The sequence below is a fragment of the Anas platyrhynchos genome, chromosome 2 (assembly GCF_047663525.1).
Source record: "Anas platyrhynchos isolate ZD024472 breed Pekin duck chromosome 2, IASCAAS_PekinDuck_T2T, whole genome shotgun sequence".
In the NCBI taxonomy this organism is placed as follows: Eukaryota; Metazoa; Chordata; class Aves; order Anseriformes; family Anatidae; genus Anas; species Anas platyrhynchos.
In genome coordinates this window covers 21,897,674-21,916,111 of record NC_092588.1, presented here as the reverse complement: position 1 = coordinate 21,916,111, position 18,438 = coordinate 21,897,674, and the positions used below count along the sequence as shown (strand labels likewise).

Here is an 18,438-nt window from a genome sequence, read left to right as displayed (position 1 = left end):
TGAGTAACACCAGCTTGTTCAAGAACACAACTCAGGGAATCCTGAGCAAAATCCTTTCCATGGATTGCTTTCATTAGTAGTGAAGCTCTGATTTCATCCACATGACTTTGTTACAAACTCATGCAACCAATCCTTCTCTCAAGTCGTCCTTCCTCCTCTGCTCAAACTAACCACAGCAGTGCCATCCTTTTTGGACCAGAGGACCCAAGAAGCTGTCATCTTACCAGTCCCTTCTTTTGATCCACATTAGCAAATTATATTTCATTTAAAGTATGAAAGCAAAATTGTATTTCATCTAAAATGTTTCTTAATACACTGTTTAAATTTGAAAAACCTCTTAAGTATTAAATATTCTGATAGTAATGTTCGGGTTGCTTAATCTACCTAATTGCCTGTTCTATTTAACTTGTACTCTTCAAACATTCCTACTTTTTATCTCTCCTTACTGTACCCAAAAATAGAGATATTCTCCAAGAGTTTTTACCATGCGCTGCACATCTGGATTGCAGTCATGGCTACAACCTTTAGGCATTGTAGTAATGCAAAACAAAACCTCTAAAAAAACAGCTTGCTGAAAAAAATGGCATTATGAGCCACCAATGGGAGAAAAGCGTGATGAGCCACGCTGTAGTATTCAGCCTACTCATGTCAGAATGATTTCAGAGCTGTTTAAATATTAAAGCAACGTTAAAACACTACGTTCTTCAGATAATAAGCAGGAACAAACTGATTATTATCTTACATCAGAACTCTGTTGACAGGCAACAAGTGGTGTGTCAACCAGCCAGAAGATAGCTGAAACTGGAGACTTTTTGTAAGAAAATCTGCAAGCATATTTCATTGTTTATAAAAAAAAAAAAAAAAAGGTATCTGCTTTCTCTTCCATGAGAAGTCCAAATAAATGGACTAAGCTAAAAGTATAGTAATTTTCAACCTTTTTTATTTCTTGCTTTAACAGTGCAACATTTGAAGCTTTTCCCTGCAGTAGATACTTAGCAACCACCTACCAATACATTTCATTAATTTACTGACATTCTCTCTGTGCAGAATAAGAAAATCCTACTCGAAGAAAAATGAGGTGGAAAGGTTTTTGTGTTTGCTTCTAATGAGAATTCTCTTTGCTACCCACTCGTACAACACAGAACAAAATACTAAAGTATTCAAAATACTGAAGTAAAGCGATTAACTTCTCAAAACACGCAGTGCTAGGCATGTTATCTTTTTATGCTGTCACTTCTTTTGCAGATATGGAGAAGAAAACCTACCCGCAATCTGGAGCTGGGCACCACCTACAATCGGGATCCGCAACAAGCCATCGCCTAAGCATGAACTCCTCGTATTTTTCCATCAGGATGTCATCATTTAATATCAAACGGATATCGTGAGGGTTAAATCGTTCTGAGCACTCTGGGCAGCTAATATTAACTCTACTCTCAGAGATTTCTATCCGGAGATACTGCCGCAAGCAATCCACACAGGATCTATGGTGACAAGTCATGATCTCCGGGAACCTGTCCTTGGAGTGCCGCAGAAGGCACAAGGGGCATTCCATGAAGTCTCCGCTTGGTTTGCTGCTAGAGGTTGTTCCATTATCGGAAGAGGTACACGTGGAGAAAATAGAGTTCTTGTCCGTACACATTTCTGAATGAATGCTTTCGATGCTCGCAATTCCATCGACGCCCCCATTTAAATCCCTAGACTTGCGTTTTGTGTCTTTTTTCCTCCGAAAAAGAGAGCCCAAGGAGATTCTTCTTTTCTTTGGTGCCTTTTTAACCGACGGCAAACTCACAGAAGAAGCAGAAGACTGGAGGTCCCGATCAGAGCCCATTTGCCGATGTAAACTCATGTCTAGATCACTCATCAAAAATGGGTTAAATTTCACGTACTACCCTACTCATTTTTAAGGATCAAAATAAGAGAGCCAGAGGACACATGCTTAAGTCATATTATTATGTAATCCAGTTTGAGAGTCTTCACGCAGAAAATTCACACATATCTTTGCCTGCAGCCAATTCTTCACAGGAATTCCCTGCATTAGGAGAAAAGAAGAAAAAATAGATTAGAATCACATCCATCACTTCGGGTTCTGAAACATCACAGCGCTCTAATGACCTGTTATTCCTATTACTACCATCTTCTTCTCATCCTTTTAACCCAATATTTCTTTGTCTGCTTTTTTCTATCCATTACATCCTTCTCATCTTAACAAGTTCGAAACTGCCCCGGGGGCAAGGAGCGTCTTCGTTGTGCTTAAGTGGCGCTGAGAACGACGACCTCACCCCTTGCTCCCTACGGATGTGTGCACAGGAACCACCGTAACCCAAGGTGACAAGTAAATGTATAACCAGCTCTTACACACAACACCCTAACAAGCTGAGAGCATTGGAAACTTTTGTTTCCTCTACGGTTTCCACACGTGATCGGATCATGGACCAAACCTATAGGGTTAGTTAGAAGAAACTAAGGAGTTCTCTGTGTGTTTTGAATTCATTTATACAACCAGCAGAAATGAAGTCACCGTGGCTAAACAACTCAGAGTATTCTCATATCCTAAGGGTTTGTAAAGCAGTAAACAGATGCATATTTTTATATGTAAAGCACCTGAATATTTCAGAAAGCAGAGCTGGAAAGTGAGTGACAGGCAACGCTGCTTTGCCATTTCATCTCCGCACTGCAATCCAAGCAAAGACTAGAGTTAAGATGATGACATTTGAATTTTTCATGACATTTAAAAAAGTAAAGAGCAAAAACGTCAACAGATTCCCATTGCATACTAAGGTTGAATTGCTCTCTTTAAGGCAGAGGGGTTCCTTGTTGTTTCAATGACTGGCTCAAAGGAGAAAGGAAGGTGTTCTCCCATTCTCCTCTGACAGAGACAGATACAAGCAGCACACCATCTCCAACCAAAAACACCAGGTTGCCCCAAACACACAAATATTCCCATTTTTTGCCAGCTTAATTGTACAAGAGGAATTCGTAGTCAACCACTCCTGTAACAGAAGAAGGAGAAGACATTTCTCACAAGACATCAGTGAAAACACCACCACAACCACCACCACCTCCTGCTTTTGTTTAAAAGACGTCTTATGTTTCATGTCAATAGATTACTTTTTTTAAAGGAAAAATTAAAAAGACACTATATTCTGTTTTTTTCCAAGTGTTGAATTATTACTCTTTTTTTTTTTCTTTTAAACGATGGAAAATCTTACCTCTGTGGAACACCATACGAAAAGTTTTATTCCCAGGGTTTGTCTAAAATAAAGCCAATTTCAGGAACATATTCTTCCCTGCTGAGGGAACACTCTCAGCCTAAAACCTAGCCAAGCAGAATCCCAGAGTGGCTGAGGCTGGCAGAGAAATCTGGAGGCCAGATTTTCACCCGGTGCCACCCGTGGCCAAGCAGGGACACCCAGAGCAGGGTGCCCAGCACCACGTCCAGGCGGCTGCTGAAGGGCTCCAAGGAGGAGACCCCACAGCCTCTCTGGAAGGCTCCCTCCCAGAGGGAACATCTTGGATGCTTCACCTGCTTCTGTTCCCCCACAACACAATGCAGTGGTTTTACTAACACTGTTTCTCTTTCAGTGAGGTAAAACATTCCCTTATCTTTAAAAAAAAAAAAAAAAATTACTCAATGATGCCAGAAGTGAATGTTCTTCTGTCTAGGATCTCGACATTGAATCATAGATATTGTTTGCAGTTGGTAGATAGCGTCTGAAATATATTACAGAAACACAAATCCTATAGCCTACAGCTGATGATAAATTCAGTTTGTAGGTCTAGAAGTGCAAAAATAACCTTAAAAGCATAATTATAACTACATACTTCGTAATATTTGCATATTCACACAGATGCTACCAGACTAGTGGAAAGCACCAGTCTTCTTCAGCCAGGAGAATCCACGAAGGAAGAGAAGTCAAAACATTTATTTCAAGCGTAAAGGTGTTTTTTTGTTTTAAATAAAACAAAATACGTGTAAAAAAAGAGGAAGTAAACGCAGAAACGCAGCCAAATCTATGACTATAAGCCTCCTCCTCCCTCTCTCTGGAGAGGAAAGAATGTGTATTACAACATTTCTGCCAGCTCCAGCAGATGTATGAAATCAAGAAATGGAAGCTGTGGTGATGATGAATCAGTCCTTTTTTTTTTTTTTTTTGTTAATAAACAAAGATTCTCCCATGCTCTTCTCCAGAAGCAGACGGCTAGGTCCTATAGCTCTCTCTGCGTAACACAATCTAAGAAGCAGCCTCTCAGAAGGAGCAGGCTGTCTTGAAATAACTGGCAGCTTTGCAAAGTCCTGACTGAATTTCCATCATTTTCTTTAAAAGAGCAATCATCAATTACCCTCCCTAGATTTAAGTGCACGACGCTGGTTTTAAAAGCCATTCCCTTCCTTATATAGCAATTCTGGACTGCCGTTTCACTGACGTTCAGAGATGACTTTGCTGAGAAGCCTTGGCAGATGATTTATGACAGACAGAAAGGAAAGACAAACCTTATAATGCTAATTCCGAGCAGAGCCGTAGGGAACCACAAAAGCCTGACGAGCGCCGTGTGGAGCCCTGGCCGATTCTCCTCCCGTTGCCCAACCTAACGCAGCATCTGCATGCTCATGCTGCCAGGAGAAGGGAAGGATATTTCCTTCTGTACAGGGGGAGAACACAATGCCTGCATTATCCCAGGAACAATGAGCCCACACGACGGAGACACGCTGCGTGAAAAGTGAAGTGGTGAAATCAAAGGGCTTGAAAGGAGCTGCGGTACACGGTTATGAGCATCAATGGTCTGAGTTTGAGCTCCCTTTATTCCAAGCTCTCCACTCCTCCAGCCCAGCACAACCTCTGTCAACATACAGAAGCGACTAATGCAGGCAGCAGAAAAGGGATTAAAAAAAAAAAAAAAAAGCCACACACGCAGCATCATTCCTAAAAATATAAGTTCACCGCTGTCCTCAACATTTCCTCAAAAGCACTTACAGACTACAGAAAAAAAAAACTTGGTTTTGGCTTCCTGCCATGCCTAAAACCCTACCACAAATCAGGATTCCTGCAGTTCCTCGCATTCTCCTCATGCCACAGGCTACCACAAGACACGAGTTACCACAGCACAAAACACCTTATAATTTGAACTTTTCCAAAAGCACAAATGACATTTATAGCCGTAGCTCCCAAAGCCCAGCACGTAATTGCTCCCTGTTCCTTCGGTAGTGTCTCCTAAACAGTTTGATGGAAAAATCTAACATCACTTACATCCAGTTCATTCCCTTTTGTAATTCTTTTTTTATCACACTCTCTTAAGTAAATGCTATTGCCGACCACATAACGCAGTGGCAGGGAAAGTAAATAAGACTTTGGAAATCTTGGAAAGGGAGAAGTTTTCAACTTCACGATAACAGGAAAATATCTTCTGGTATGGCTTTTTATAACATAACATTACGATCTCACCAATTTCAAAATTTTTTAAGAAATGCTCTAGGACAGCCAAGTACAACCCTACTGGTTTTGCAAGAAAGGAGCAATGAAGTACTACTCCCATAAGCTGATTTCTACAGAAAACATATCTGCTCGTGTTCCTAACTTTCCTTCCAACACAGAGGCACGAACGTAGCACATTGCCTGCTCTTACACCACACATGCACTCACAGGAGCAATAAATACAAGATTCTCAGCTACCAGTACAAGTAGTTTCACACACCTTTGCAAAATGAGGGCAGGCTTAAATATTCACGTATGAAAAAAGAAAAACAGCCTAAATGTAGATGCAACCACATCCTCACACTAGAACCCTTACTCGTCCCTTATGTCATTGACGCTTAAATTGCAAATTTTGGCTTTTCCTGTTGCAAATGATCACCCTTTCATCACAAGCATTTGTTCCTCCTGGTGATTTAGTCAAGCATCAACTCTGCATTGCTATACTGAAAGCAGTTCCTTGATTAAAACTGATTAATAACAGCTCCCTTTGACACCTGTAATTCCAAACACCTATGCTCTGTAGTTGTTTTGTGAGATGCGCTACTTCAACTTGAAGACAGCTGTAGCAAAAAAGCCCAGAGCTTGAAATTCATCCACTGACAATGCATCTACAGATCTGAAATCCACTTCTGCCTCCCCCTTCCAATGAGGATTTCTTGTTGTGATCGTACTGGAATTTCTAATTCATGACGTTCTTTATGCACAGATAAACATCTATAGGAGGTATCACAAAGGCATTTCATTTTGTTTACTCCATAACGTAAGAACTGTAAAAAATAAAATGGGATGATATGAAACATGCAAAAGCTTGAGATACTAAATTAAATGCCAATGAACAGGAATTTTAAACAACAATCGAGTTTATGGCTCCAATAGGCATTCTTTAAGCGTCACTTTGTTCCATAACAGTCTTTAAATTGGGGGAAAAAAGCACTTTTGTCTGAGGATTTCTAAAGAATATACCTCTACTGCCTTTAAACTTGGTTCACCTAGAAGTCTGGTATCATGAAGAGTTAAAACAATGAAGAACAGTTCAATGTGTTTCCCCTCAAAAACTGCATTTAAAAATAGCAACGTATTCACCATTTAATATTTACAAGACTAAAGGCATATTTAGGAGATCAGCCACCCTTGTCCTTGTGGGTGACTTCCACACAGCTGACAGAAACAGAGCCAGGAGATTCCTAAAACACCTTGATAGTAACTTCTTAGTACAGGTACTAAGGGAAAGGCACCCTCCTGGTACCTTTGTTCCTTCTCAACAGAGAGGATCTCATGGGGAAGTGGTGATCAGTGGGCATCTTGGCCCTAGTGACACAAAGAGTTTAAAGTCTTTGGTGATAGTAGGAAAACTGCCACCAAAATTTCAACCCTGGATATGAGGAGAGCAGACTTCAGGCTGCTAGGGGAAATAGTTGGTAGAGCCCCCTGAAAAGCTGCTTTTAAAGACACTGAGGTCCATCAGTGCTGGTCACTTCTGAAGTACCACTTCTTAAGAGCACAGGAGAAGGCAATTCCAAAACATCAAAGTCAAGCACACAGGGCAGAAGGCCAACTTGGCTGAGCAGGGATTTTATTCTAGAGATTAGGTGGAAAAAAAAAAAGTATATGGCCACTGGAAGCAAGGTTGGGTGACACTGGAGGACTACAGAGATGCTGTTTGCCATTGCAGAGAGAAAATTTGTATGGCAATTTGATGATTGCAGTAACGATGAACTCCCAGCCAACCCCAAGCTTGTGCAGGATTTGCTGCTCCAAGTGGCTGATAATTTATGGGCCTGATGGGACTCAACCCAGGGTACTAAAGGAGCTGGCTGATGTCATCACGAGACCTCTCTAAATTACTTTTCAATGGTCTTGAGAATCTGGAGAGGTCCCATCTGACTGGAAGCTGGCAAACACTGTTCCAATTTTCAAGAAGAAAGACCCTGGTAATTACAGGCCTGTCAGTCTCACTTCAGTGCCTGATAAAATTATGGAGAAGATTATTCTGGGAGTTAATGAGAAACACCTGAAGACAATGCAGTCATTGGTCACAGCTAACATGGGCTCACAAGGGGAAAGTCCTGTTTAACAAACTTAATTTCCTTTCTACAACCAGGTCACTCTCTTAGCTGACCGAGGGAAGCCAGTTGATGCAGTCTTTTAGGATTTCAGCAAAGCTTTCAATACTGCTTCCCACAGTATTCTTCTGGACAAAATGTCCAGCACACAGCTACATAAATACGTAATATGACGGGTGAACAATTGGCTGATGGGTTGGGCTCAAAGGGTTATAGTAAACAGGGTTACATCGTCCTGGCAGCCAGTCACCATTCTACAGGGCTCCTTTTCACAGCCAGTTCTCTTTAATGCTTTCATGAATGACTTGGATATAGGACTTAAAGGTACACTAAGTCTGTAGATAACACTAAACTGGGAGGAGCTGCTGACTCCCTTGAAGGCATAGAGACCTTGCAGAGAGATCTTAACAAATTAGAGAGCTGGGCAACCACCAGCAATATGAAATTTAATAAGAGCAAGTACCAGATTCCACACCTGGGACAGGGCAACCCTGGCTTTATGTACAGACCAGGGGATGAGAGGCTGAAAAACAGCCCCACGGAAAGGGATCTGGGGGTTCTGGTCCCAGCAAGGTGCACATGAGCCAGCAGCGTGCCCTGGCAGCCCAAAGGGCTGACCCTGCCCTAGGGTGCCTCAGGGCCAGCACCGCCAGCCGGGAGAGGGAAGGGATTGTCCCGCTCTGCTCTGTGTTTTGGGCACCACAGTATAAGAAAGATATAAAACTGTTAGGGAGTGTCCAAAGGAAGGCTACAGAGATGGTGAAGGGTCTAGAGGGGAAGATGTATGAGGAGCAGCTGAGGCCCCTGGGTTTGCTCAGCCCCGAGCAGAGCAGGCTGAGGGGAGGCCTCATGGCGGCCTGCAGCTCCCTCACGAGGGGAGCGGAGGGGCAGGCGCTGAGCTCTGCTCTCTGGGGACAGCGACAGGACCCGAGGGAACGGCATGGAGCTGGGACAGGGGAGGGTCAGGCTGGGGGTTAGGGAAAGGGTCTGCACAAAATGGGTGATCCGGCACTGGGACAGGCTCCTCAGGAAGTGGTTACAGCACCGAGCCTGATGGAGTTCAAGAAGCAGTTGGACAATGCCCTCACACATAGGGTCTGATTTTGGGGATGTGCTGTGAGGAGCCGGGAGATGGACACAGCGATCCTTATGGATCTTTCCACTCAGGATATTCTGTGATTCTACGAAATGCAGTTCATACGTTTTTTTCATGCCTTCTATCTTTAATTTCCAATAAAAGGTACATGTAATCCAAATAATATGATCTCTTTATACTAAAAAAATATAAAATTGATGACTTCTATTGAGTATCAGAAGCTTTCTCAAGCCTTTAAAAAGTACCCAGACCTTAAGAAACTTATGTTTACCATTCACAGTGATTCAATACAGTGTGCCAGGATGCAAAAATGTGAAGTCAAAGTGACCTAAATAATTGATTCACCTCAAACTGAGCTGTGTAAAACTACTTTAAGTATATACTAAGGTCAATTTTATTTCACTATGGCTTTCTACTTTTTAAAAAAAAAGAGGGCACCAGTATGGTAGTCCACATTTTCCAAAACTGATCTAAGCAAAAAGTAATTCTTATCTCTCAGACACTTGTGCAAGATACCTTTACGTTCGCGTCCTAGGTCATTCTAACAGCCGCCACATACACAAATGCCTCACTTCAAGCACACAGACCATTGGCACTCAAGTTACCAGAGAGTCCTATTACTAGCAGATCTTTTTCAAAGTGCAAATTACTTCTTCATTTGGTTAATTAGGCTCTCACTTCTCTCTATCTATGATGGACTCACTGATAGATGCACAGAAGCCATTATTTCAGAAATAGGACTCCCATATCCACATTTCAATGACAAATTCGCCAAAACCTTTAGAAATGTCATGACAGGTCTTAAACTTTACCTATCAACTTTAAAGAAACAGAAGGACATTTCCAGTGAAATAATTTCACTTTTAACTTCTGTGTGTTCAAACAACTGGGAATTGAGCTGCACCAAGCATTCACTAATTTCACACTGGAGTTCGCAGTAGACTCAACAGAGGTGCTGACATGATCACAAACATGCCCGTATCGGCACAAAACTGATAAGCAGGACAGAGTAGGGGCCTTATCCCAACACTGAAAGGTAGTCACAGCCTCTAGGAAGAACCAGCTTGACATGAGTAGGGCATTAAATCACTGCCAAGTGAGAAAAAAAGGGATCTCCCAGGAGCAAAAGGATTTGTGGGATTCATCATACGGGATGAATTTCTATAACACCAGGTTTGAAGTCTTTTAATAATTAGGATTGGTTTAGAAATAAGTAATACTTTGTTAGAATTAAACAAAAGAATATTTGAGATACCAAAAGCTGAAAAAAATTTAGCAAGAGTCCCTGACCATGTGCAGCCTCTTCTTTCAGCTGAGAATCTAGACTAAAGCAAGAAGACAACTGCAATTTATCTGTAAAACATCCGTCAACATTAAAGAGAAATATTATGGTTTCTCTAATCAACTTTATGCCTACATTATTACTCCATAGTCCAAGTGACGTTAGAAAAAAATTTGGTTTTCACAGCTTCAATTACGTACAAGGATTTAAGAAGAAGAACATTTGTTAAGGCAGAGATATTTTAATCCCTTAAAAGTCATGGGGCTGCAAGGTTATGTCCCAGTTTATTCTATTGAACTGCATTTTTCCTTGCAGTCCTCTTGTCAATTATCTGGAAATGTTATTTTCACTTACCGAACAAAACCGTAATTGTTTGTAAGACAATGAAGCAAGCAGACAGACTATGGACCCGCTTGGGCTCAGAGCCTAAGACAGTCAGACTGACCGGCTATTAAAATCAAAAGATTGACAGTATTTAAAATATACAGAACCCTGCAGAGTAAACAACGCAGAAATGCCAGAAGTTAACTGATATACAATGTTCTGCTTCAAAATCCACAACGGTATTTAGCACGACTAACCAATCCTGACAGCTAGAAAAATCTTCATCAGTTTATTAAAAAAAAAAAAAAAACAGTTATGCTTCTTCCTTAGAAATTTATGCGCAATACATCCTGTATCATGTGTCCATGACAGCTGCTATTGGGAAAGGAAGTCCTGCAAGCTGCTCAACTCATTCTGAAAGTCGCTGAGTGACTGACTGCCAGCTCCAGCAAAACTGTTCCCCTTGCTCTTGCAGAGCTGCAGGCTCTTATTTACAAGCACTCTCATGTACCTCCCAGCTCAGCTTGGTTGTTTTTTTTCCCTCTTTTTATTTCCCTTTTTTCTTTTTTTCTTTTTTTTTGGACACACACACACAGTCCTTTCAAATCCCAAAGGCACACTCCATCATCAAACACAAGCAGCTTAGGAGAGAAACCTCTCTTCCTCTACAATTCAGATGTCCAGTAAAAGCTTTCCTCTGCACAGACAGCTTACAAGCGAGGTCAGCCACGGTAAACTGGAGGTTGACTGATATTCTTGTAAGGGCCCACGCTGTATGCCCGCATTTTGCTGACAAACGGCAAATGGGCAACAATTCCTGAAATTCTAAAAACATTCATTTTCCAAACCAGCAGCATTAAATCTGGATACAGCGAGCGCAATGGTTGACCAAAACTAACAACTCAGTGGAGACAGACTTGTTCCTACTCATAAATCTCCAAGCCTACATCTGTTGCAAACGAGACGAACAGGATCAATTTTCCCTTATCTAACTGAGCAGAGCCAGTCTTGGTTTAACCATGCATTCTCTCGCTGTACAAGAAAAAAAAAATGCTTATTCTAGGCACTGTGCAAGCAAATGTACACCAAATTCTGCCAACACAAATCAGTCTTGGAAACCCTGGGAAGAAAAAAAAAAAAGGAAGAAAAACAAAACACCAGAACTATTTTTCCTTTAACCATTAAAAGCTTCACGTTGCCAGAGTTTTTTATTGCAGAAATGATGGCAATGTTTTCTTCTTGCAGCAGTATCAAAATAATCCCAAAGCACGTTTTCTTTGCTTAAAGCAAAATCTCAAAGCAGGATTTTTTCAGCTCTGCATTTCCTTTAGTCAAGAACAAGCATTCCTTAATTTTATTTTTGCTCTTTAAAACTACTACTGGATGATGCCTTGGCATTTACTTCAGCTGCAATTTAATCTGAACTATACATTGCAAAATAACTGAATAAACACATACACAGGTGAAATAACACCAGAAGGTTTTGTTTCCTGCAAGTGGCACCAATACTGCAAGGGGAAAACATTGCAACGCTTCTGAACACTTAGATCATTCCTTCAGGAAAAGCTGCTCCAAAATGAAAATAACCAAGACTTTCATAAATTTCCAGAATATGCAGATGTAATTTCAGGCCTGTAATCATGCCTGATCAAACAGTAATGGCTACACAATGAGTTCTGAGCAGCTTTTGTTTCCAAACAAGCTGCATAATTTGCCTTACTATAAAAACAAAGCAAATAAAACGTTCCACAATGTAAGATTGGACAAATATTGCAGCAGTGGGATATGAAACCGACAGCAGGAGTGCCAGAGACAGCACAGAGACTCTGAATAGCAGCACACCATGCTGTAGGGGCAGAAGTCTGGGGTAAAAAGAATACATAGGAGCTAACAGATCTCAGGTCCTGGCTCCTAGGAAGCTTGAAATTTAAGAGCCAGGAGTTTGTCCTGCACTGAGGCAAGACATTACCGACCAGCTGACTGACAGCATCTTCCAGCTCCCTTCCAGTTTTCCTCTGGCATAACTAACCTCTATTTTCAGGGTGGGGAAGAAAAAAGCATGCCGTTCTTGAAATATGTCTCAAAGAGTGCTGGAAGCTATTCATGTATTAATTTCTAATTCTCCAGTGCTATTTTCTCAGTTTTATTAAAATGGATACATATATTTTGAATACCATTTGTGAAGTACTCAAAACTAACTTGAAAAGGGAGCGAGTTAATACAGGTTTTGACTTCTCTCAGTGAGTCAGGTTGTGTTACCTTAGCCGGGCACGGGAGAGATGCTTGGTCACGGTTCCTGGAAGCCACCGTTTGACAACCCACAGCAGCCTCCCTGCAGATGCTACAAACTGAGAGTGCATCTCAGGCCTGGCAGCTTACCTATAAAACATGTCCAATCCCACTGCCACCTGGGCTATGAATGTGTTCTGCCAACACACAAACGTTAGCTACAAAAACTCAGCCACGCGGGGCTTTATTAGATGATTTCCTCATTAGACCGGTGCAATTTTAAGGACAGAGCAAGATGAAAACAGAACGAACGAGCGAAAGAAAGAGACAAAAACAAAGACGGGGAAAGGTCTAGCCAGGGAAACAAAAATAAGCCCTCCTGCCAGGAACACTGCCTCTAGCTTCCAGACAGGAAACGCTCGCTGCCTCCAGAAAAACCATTGGCGTCAGGAAACAGCAGAAGTACCACGGAACTTATCTCACAGCCCAACCTGCTGCAGAAAGAAATGGGAACAGTAAAAAAAAAAGGGCAGCAAAGACATCAGATAGCCATAAAGCACTCAATCTTCGCTTACCAATACGCGAGGTGTGAAGTTTGATCTTCCTGATGCTTCTTTGGGGGCAAAGAGCAAGTGGAAAGGATTTTTCCAGTCCCATTGAGATTCAATAAATTAGAAGAGGCTGGGCTGAAGAGATAGAGCCCAGTCAGCAGAGACAGGGCAAGAGAAGGGGAATGATCTAGCAGCCTTTACAGACAGATTCCACCAGCAGTATAAATGGTGTAAATGCTAGGTAAAAAGCACAAAAGGAGAAAATGCTGAATGTATGCCATTAAAAGTACATCCGATGCTGTACCTATGCTGGAAATATATGCCAACAGGGGGAAGTTCCTCTGCCAGCAGTGTTTCACCACCTACAACATCGTACACTACGCCAAAAAATACGCTGTGTCAGCATGCAGCAGGGTTCAGCTTGGTTGATGCGACTTTTTCCAAGCATTTTTCACCGACAGCAATGCAGCGTAACAACACAAACTCACAACACAAATTCACATCCACACGCAAGCCCACACATTCCTTCTAGCAGCTCTTTAACTACGCTTTCTTGGACATTACATTTTTCTTCACCCAGTATCATCTCAAAGAGCTTTCTCTACACGTTTATGGCAACATCCATCAGTTAGAGCACTCTGTGCAACGCTGACACATTATCCATTTCAAGCAGTTACAGAGGGGGAAAAAAAGCGAAGCGAGCATAACAATTCCTAGAAAAGCTCCTGTGCTTATTTTCTCCATTACTGAAAACAGCTTCGACACTTTCTCATTATGACTTCCAACCAAAGGGGGGTTATTTCAGGTTCTGAGGTAAAACCATACTTTGTGGTTTTTAAGCAGTAACACTGGGACATGCCTTCAACGACATCCTTCTTAGTAAACCTTAAAAAACAAAGAAAAAGTCAAATTTAAAAGCTTCCTAAGATCACAGAAACATCAGATCTGGTAAACTGAATTAGCACAGAAGACGCTGCCTCAGGCAAGACTACTTGTTAACCTGAACTTGAGATAAAGTCCTCAGATGTCAGGATGAATTTTTCTTTAAAAAGCAGAGTAAACAGTTTGTAGAAGCTACAAAAGCTTCTTGTTTATTTTTTAAATCGGCTGCAATCCCCCGGCTTGACTTTGAGCTCTGTCACAGTGACACCCACGGTTCTGCTCTGATCGCCTTAAAAAGGGCTCTCCTGAACTGTTCGCATCCAAATAAATCTCGGATGAAACAAGCCTCTTAAATTCACTCCAACACACACAGGCTTTCACGTTTATTTCCAAGTAAAATATACTTGTTTAATCAGCAAAAGCAGAAGTCAATCCTCCGCTCATCTTTAAAAACACAGCACCGCTTTCTCTGGCAGATCCCAAGTTCACACAGCACCTTTAGCTCTCCGCTTCCTTTCTACTGCAAGGTAATCACTGGGAATTTCAAATTGCAGAATATGATCTTTTACTTTTCTTGCTTAAACAAACCTTGTATTAACACTAGAAAAAAAAATCCTTGAGTGATTGTTGTTTCTGAGAAGTATTTTCACTCCGAACGCCAGCAAAGAACTGCTACTGCAGAGCTAAAAGCAATATCCTGCGAGCCAAGCACGTCAAGCACAAACATTTAAAAAACAACCTGAAATGTCTGGAATACATACACATAGCTTGTCAGGTGCATTTTCTACCCAGAGAAGACAGCGTTTGTGATGGTTTCTTTCCCCTGCTAACCCCGCTGCGATCCCAACAAGGCATCACCCCCGACGAAGGAGGGGAGCGAATGCGCGCAAGGCAGCCCTCGCCCTGGCACTGCTGACGTCAGCTTTCCTTGCCTGCAGATGCTTTGGAAGCAGTTGCAGAGCACAACGGGGATTTCTCCCAACTCGGAGCTGCCTTCCCGACTCGGAAGATGAATGCAGAGCAGCAGGAAGAGGGGGAGGACGGATTCGGTTTTGCAGCTGGAGACGACAGCTCCATCAGGCACGCTCCCCACGCAGCCGGCTCCAGGCTTCAGGTGAATTCTCTGCACCAGCCAGAGCCAGGAGGAGAACAAAGCAGTGGCAGCAAGAGCTGAAGAGGCTGGCAGAGTGAAGCTTGCTGCCATGTCCCCATCCTCCCAGCAGCTCGGCAGGGAAGCAGCACGAGCCCCCCAGCCGCCTACCTCGTCCCTGCAGCCACGCAGCCTGACCCAGACGGAAGGAGGGCAGACGGCGGGGCATTTGTCTTCTTTCCCATCTTCAAAAACAAAGCAGATGCCTCAAGGAGGAAAAGAGTCATTTGAATTATTCTAAAAGCAGGAAACAGAGCCAAAGCTAACAGTTTGAAGGCACTGCGGATCACTTAAGACTCAGGGATTTCTCAAACAGCCAGCAGAGGCTGACCCCGTGACAGTGGCAGAATACCTCACACAGGATGGTTGGGAAGCAGACAGCAATACTAAGAAGTCCTCAGAAATTAACCCCAAAGCATCCTCTATTCACTCAGCATTTTACAGCTTGCAGGGGTCCCCTGTGCTGCAGTCCCACAGCAGTAACACCTCGCACTCCCACTCCAAAGGCAGGCGCTCGCTCTGAACAGGCACGAAGGCAGGTTCACAAACCTGACAGCAGCTGTGCCAGACCCCCGGAGCTGAGCTGCACGTGGAAGTGCCCTCTGTAAGGATGCTGAGAGCTATCCTCACACATTACTCCCAGCTAGACACAGGTGTTAATAACAAACAGCCCCTTCCACTTCTGTCAGTGCTTCTGGCTCATGTGGCACCATACGTCAGGTAGAAAGACCCTAACAAAAGCCTGCAGTAGCTGGAATGGATTTAAAATGGGAATTTTACAAACCTGCACGCAAACACTCAAGGATAACGCCATTCAGCTTCCACAGCTCCTGCCAACATGCCTTGGTTCTTGGAAAAGGAAAAAAAAAAAAAAGCAGCTCCTAGGAAAGAAACGAGCGTCTAACAAAGAAACCAGACAAACCAGAGAGGATGCGGGCATTCAAATGAAAACCAAAGCTGAAGAGCTTCGAGTTTCGGATTCACAAAGGGCCACGTCTCCTTCCAGATAAACCGTCAACTTTATCAAACATTACCCAGTTATCTGGAGTTCACCTAAAGTTCCAGCTCAGTGGACTGTGATCTGGACAAACCTGTGTTTGCATTTGCCATCTCCCAACAAGCCCGGATCAATGCAATGCACTCAGACACGATGCCAGGAGCTCTCAGCAAACGCTGGCAGCTATCACAGCAAGAGCCCTTCCCCTCAGCTCTAAGGATTACTGCACAGGTAGAAAACCTCGCCTCTAATCCCAACTCAGCCCTTTCCAGGGGCTGTTGAAACAAATTCAACAAACGCAGCGTGGGGCTGTGCTGGAGGATGGGAGGGTGGTGAAACAGCCAGCATAAACAACCTACAAAAACTAACTCAAATTTCAAGAACGGAGCATTATCATCAGCTCGATTCTTCATACAGTGCAGAACTGCTGCCTACAGTGAAGGCAAAGCACGTCTGTGCAAGAGATTCATTTTTTCCCAAGTCTACTTTGTACCACAGGACACAGCTTCCACGGAATAAGTAAGTATCCTCGATGGCTAGTCCGCATGCAGTTGGAAATGTACTTCTCTAACCTTGGTAGGCTGCAATACGCATGTGGTTTCCTTGCAGCAGCTAGCATGAGACAAAAATGAATCATGTGCTCTAACAGCGCCAATACTGAGAATAACGCAGCCCCGATCGCTGTTGCTGAAAAATGAAAGCTGCCTGTAAAAACTCCAGCTGCACATCTGGTTCCATTGTACAAAGAAAGGAGCAACTTCACCCTGCACTGATTCTGAAATTCTGCAGCTTCACCTGGAAAAAACAGGCATATAAAATGTTGAAAAAGTTCTAATGCTCTAAAAGCGAGGCATTTTAATCAGACCATCTTAACTCAAGCTGTTACAATACACATTTTTATGGTTTAATACCTATTTAGAAGCTCCAGATCTGCTGACTGAAAGCATTCCAATGCCGGAGAGACAAACGGTTCCTCCCTCTTTACAACTGCACACAGCTATGGGAGCACTCTGCTGCAAACTTTCTGCCAGTATTCCAGATGAATCCTCCTTGGAAGAGCCAAGCTGCAGTTATCCAGCAGAAGACCACCTCGTAGCTATCACCGCTGTATGACTGAGAGCAGAGCGATGGAATTCAGGCGTGCAGAAAGGCCAAGGCACATTCAAAAGGCTTTTACATCAAAGCCGGTGGAGAATATGAATAATAAACACCAATAAACTGGAATAATGATCTGCCAACCCAACTCGGATATCAGGCACGATGCTGTCCGAGAAGGAATTGTTCTGCCTCGCATCACAAGACTTTCATTATTTACTTACACCAGGCAAGCTTTAAGTCAAAGCGAAACGTACACAGAGCAAAGCCTTTTTACATAACTGGTCAGGCTGACATTGTTCCGTATGAGGGAGATAAGAGCTGCATTCAGAAAGACAGCACTTTGCTTAAATTTAAATTTTCACCTAACTGGAGTAGTTTGTAGCTGCCCACACTTCCCCCTTAGAGTTCGCAGCCGCTCCGGCTGCATTTGTGGCTTTTCAATGGAACAGAAAAGTGTCTGTGCCAGTAAAAAAAAATAGCGAGTTATTAGAATTTAATTAGAGCTTTCACTGCCCGGGTACAATCCCTCTCCTTTCCGTTTCATGCCCGAACGTCCACTCATGTACTCACCGCCGGAACCACAATCCTAGAGAGCTCTGCTGCTGAGACAGGGACGGGAGGGGAGGCGAAGACAGACGGAAGAAATGTGAAATGGGTGGAGTGAAAGATAAGCTAACAGAGAAGTCATAAGTCTGCACAACCAGCACATTGATGCAATACTGTTTGCTCGCCCATTTCAGCTCACCAACGATCCTGCAGCACACAAATGACAGGGTGGGGAAGAAACTTGGCAAGTTGCTCTCGGGTCAGCAAGACGAAAGTGTAGAAGTTTTCAGAAGATGCCTTTTTTTCATTAGGTACTCTCTCTGCCTGGTCTGAAATATTTGTGTGACATCTTCTGCTTCCTCCTTAAGTTTGGCTTGATAACGAAGAAGAAAATTAGCAGACAAGTTTGGATCGAGTCTGTTTCCCAGCAGTGCCAACAGCTTTTCTAATCCCTTTACATTTCCCTATAACATCAAGATTAGACCAGCAAGATGCACCAAGAAGGCAGAGCTGCCATGTCTTTTGCTAGCAACAAAATCATTATATTAAATAAGGGAGATTTTTTCTATTTGGAGTAAATTACTTCCCATAAGGTGTTTAACCACATATTAGAGCCCCGTGCATCCGTGCCATACGGGGCAGCACAGCAAGGCTACCACAACCACATCACAAAATAAGAGAGGATCTTACTGTTCGTCTGCCCTTCCCCAAAAAGCCCTCACTCGTATTACCTGCTCCTGACACATCAC

At 42.9% G+C, this 18,438-nt stretch overlaps 1 protein-coding gene across 4 annotated transcripts in view; it reads right to left on the bottom strand.

The window, feature by feature from the left end:
• RNF19A (ring finger protein 19A, RBR E3 ubiquitin protein ligase) overlaps nt 1-18,438 on the bottom strand; it is a 55,541-nt gene that overhangs the window by 16,666 nt on the left and 20,437 nt on the right. For all 4 annotated transcript variants that reach the window (XM_027452522.3, XM_027452524.3, XM_027452523.3 and 1 more), the window contains exon 3: nt 1,266-2,029. In XM_027452522.3, coding sequence (XP_027308323.3) covers nt 1,266-1,861 — 596 coding nt within the window. In that variant the 5' untranslated portion in view covers nt 1,862-2,029. The remainder of the gene's footprint in view (nt 1-1,265; nt 2,030-18,438) is intronic.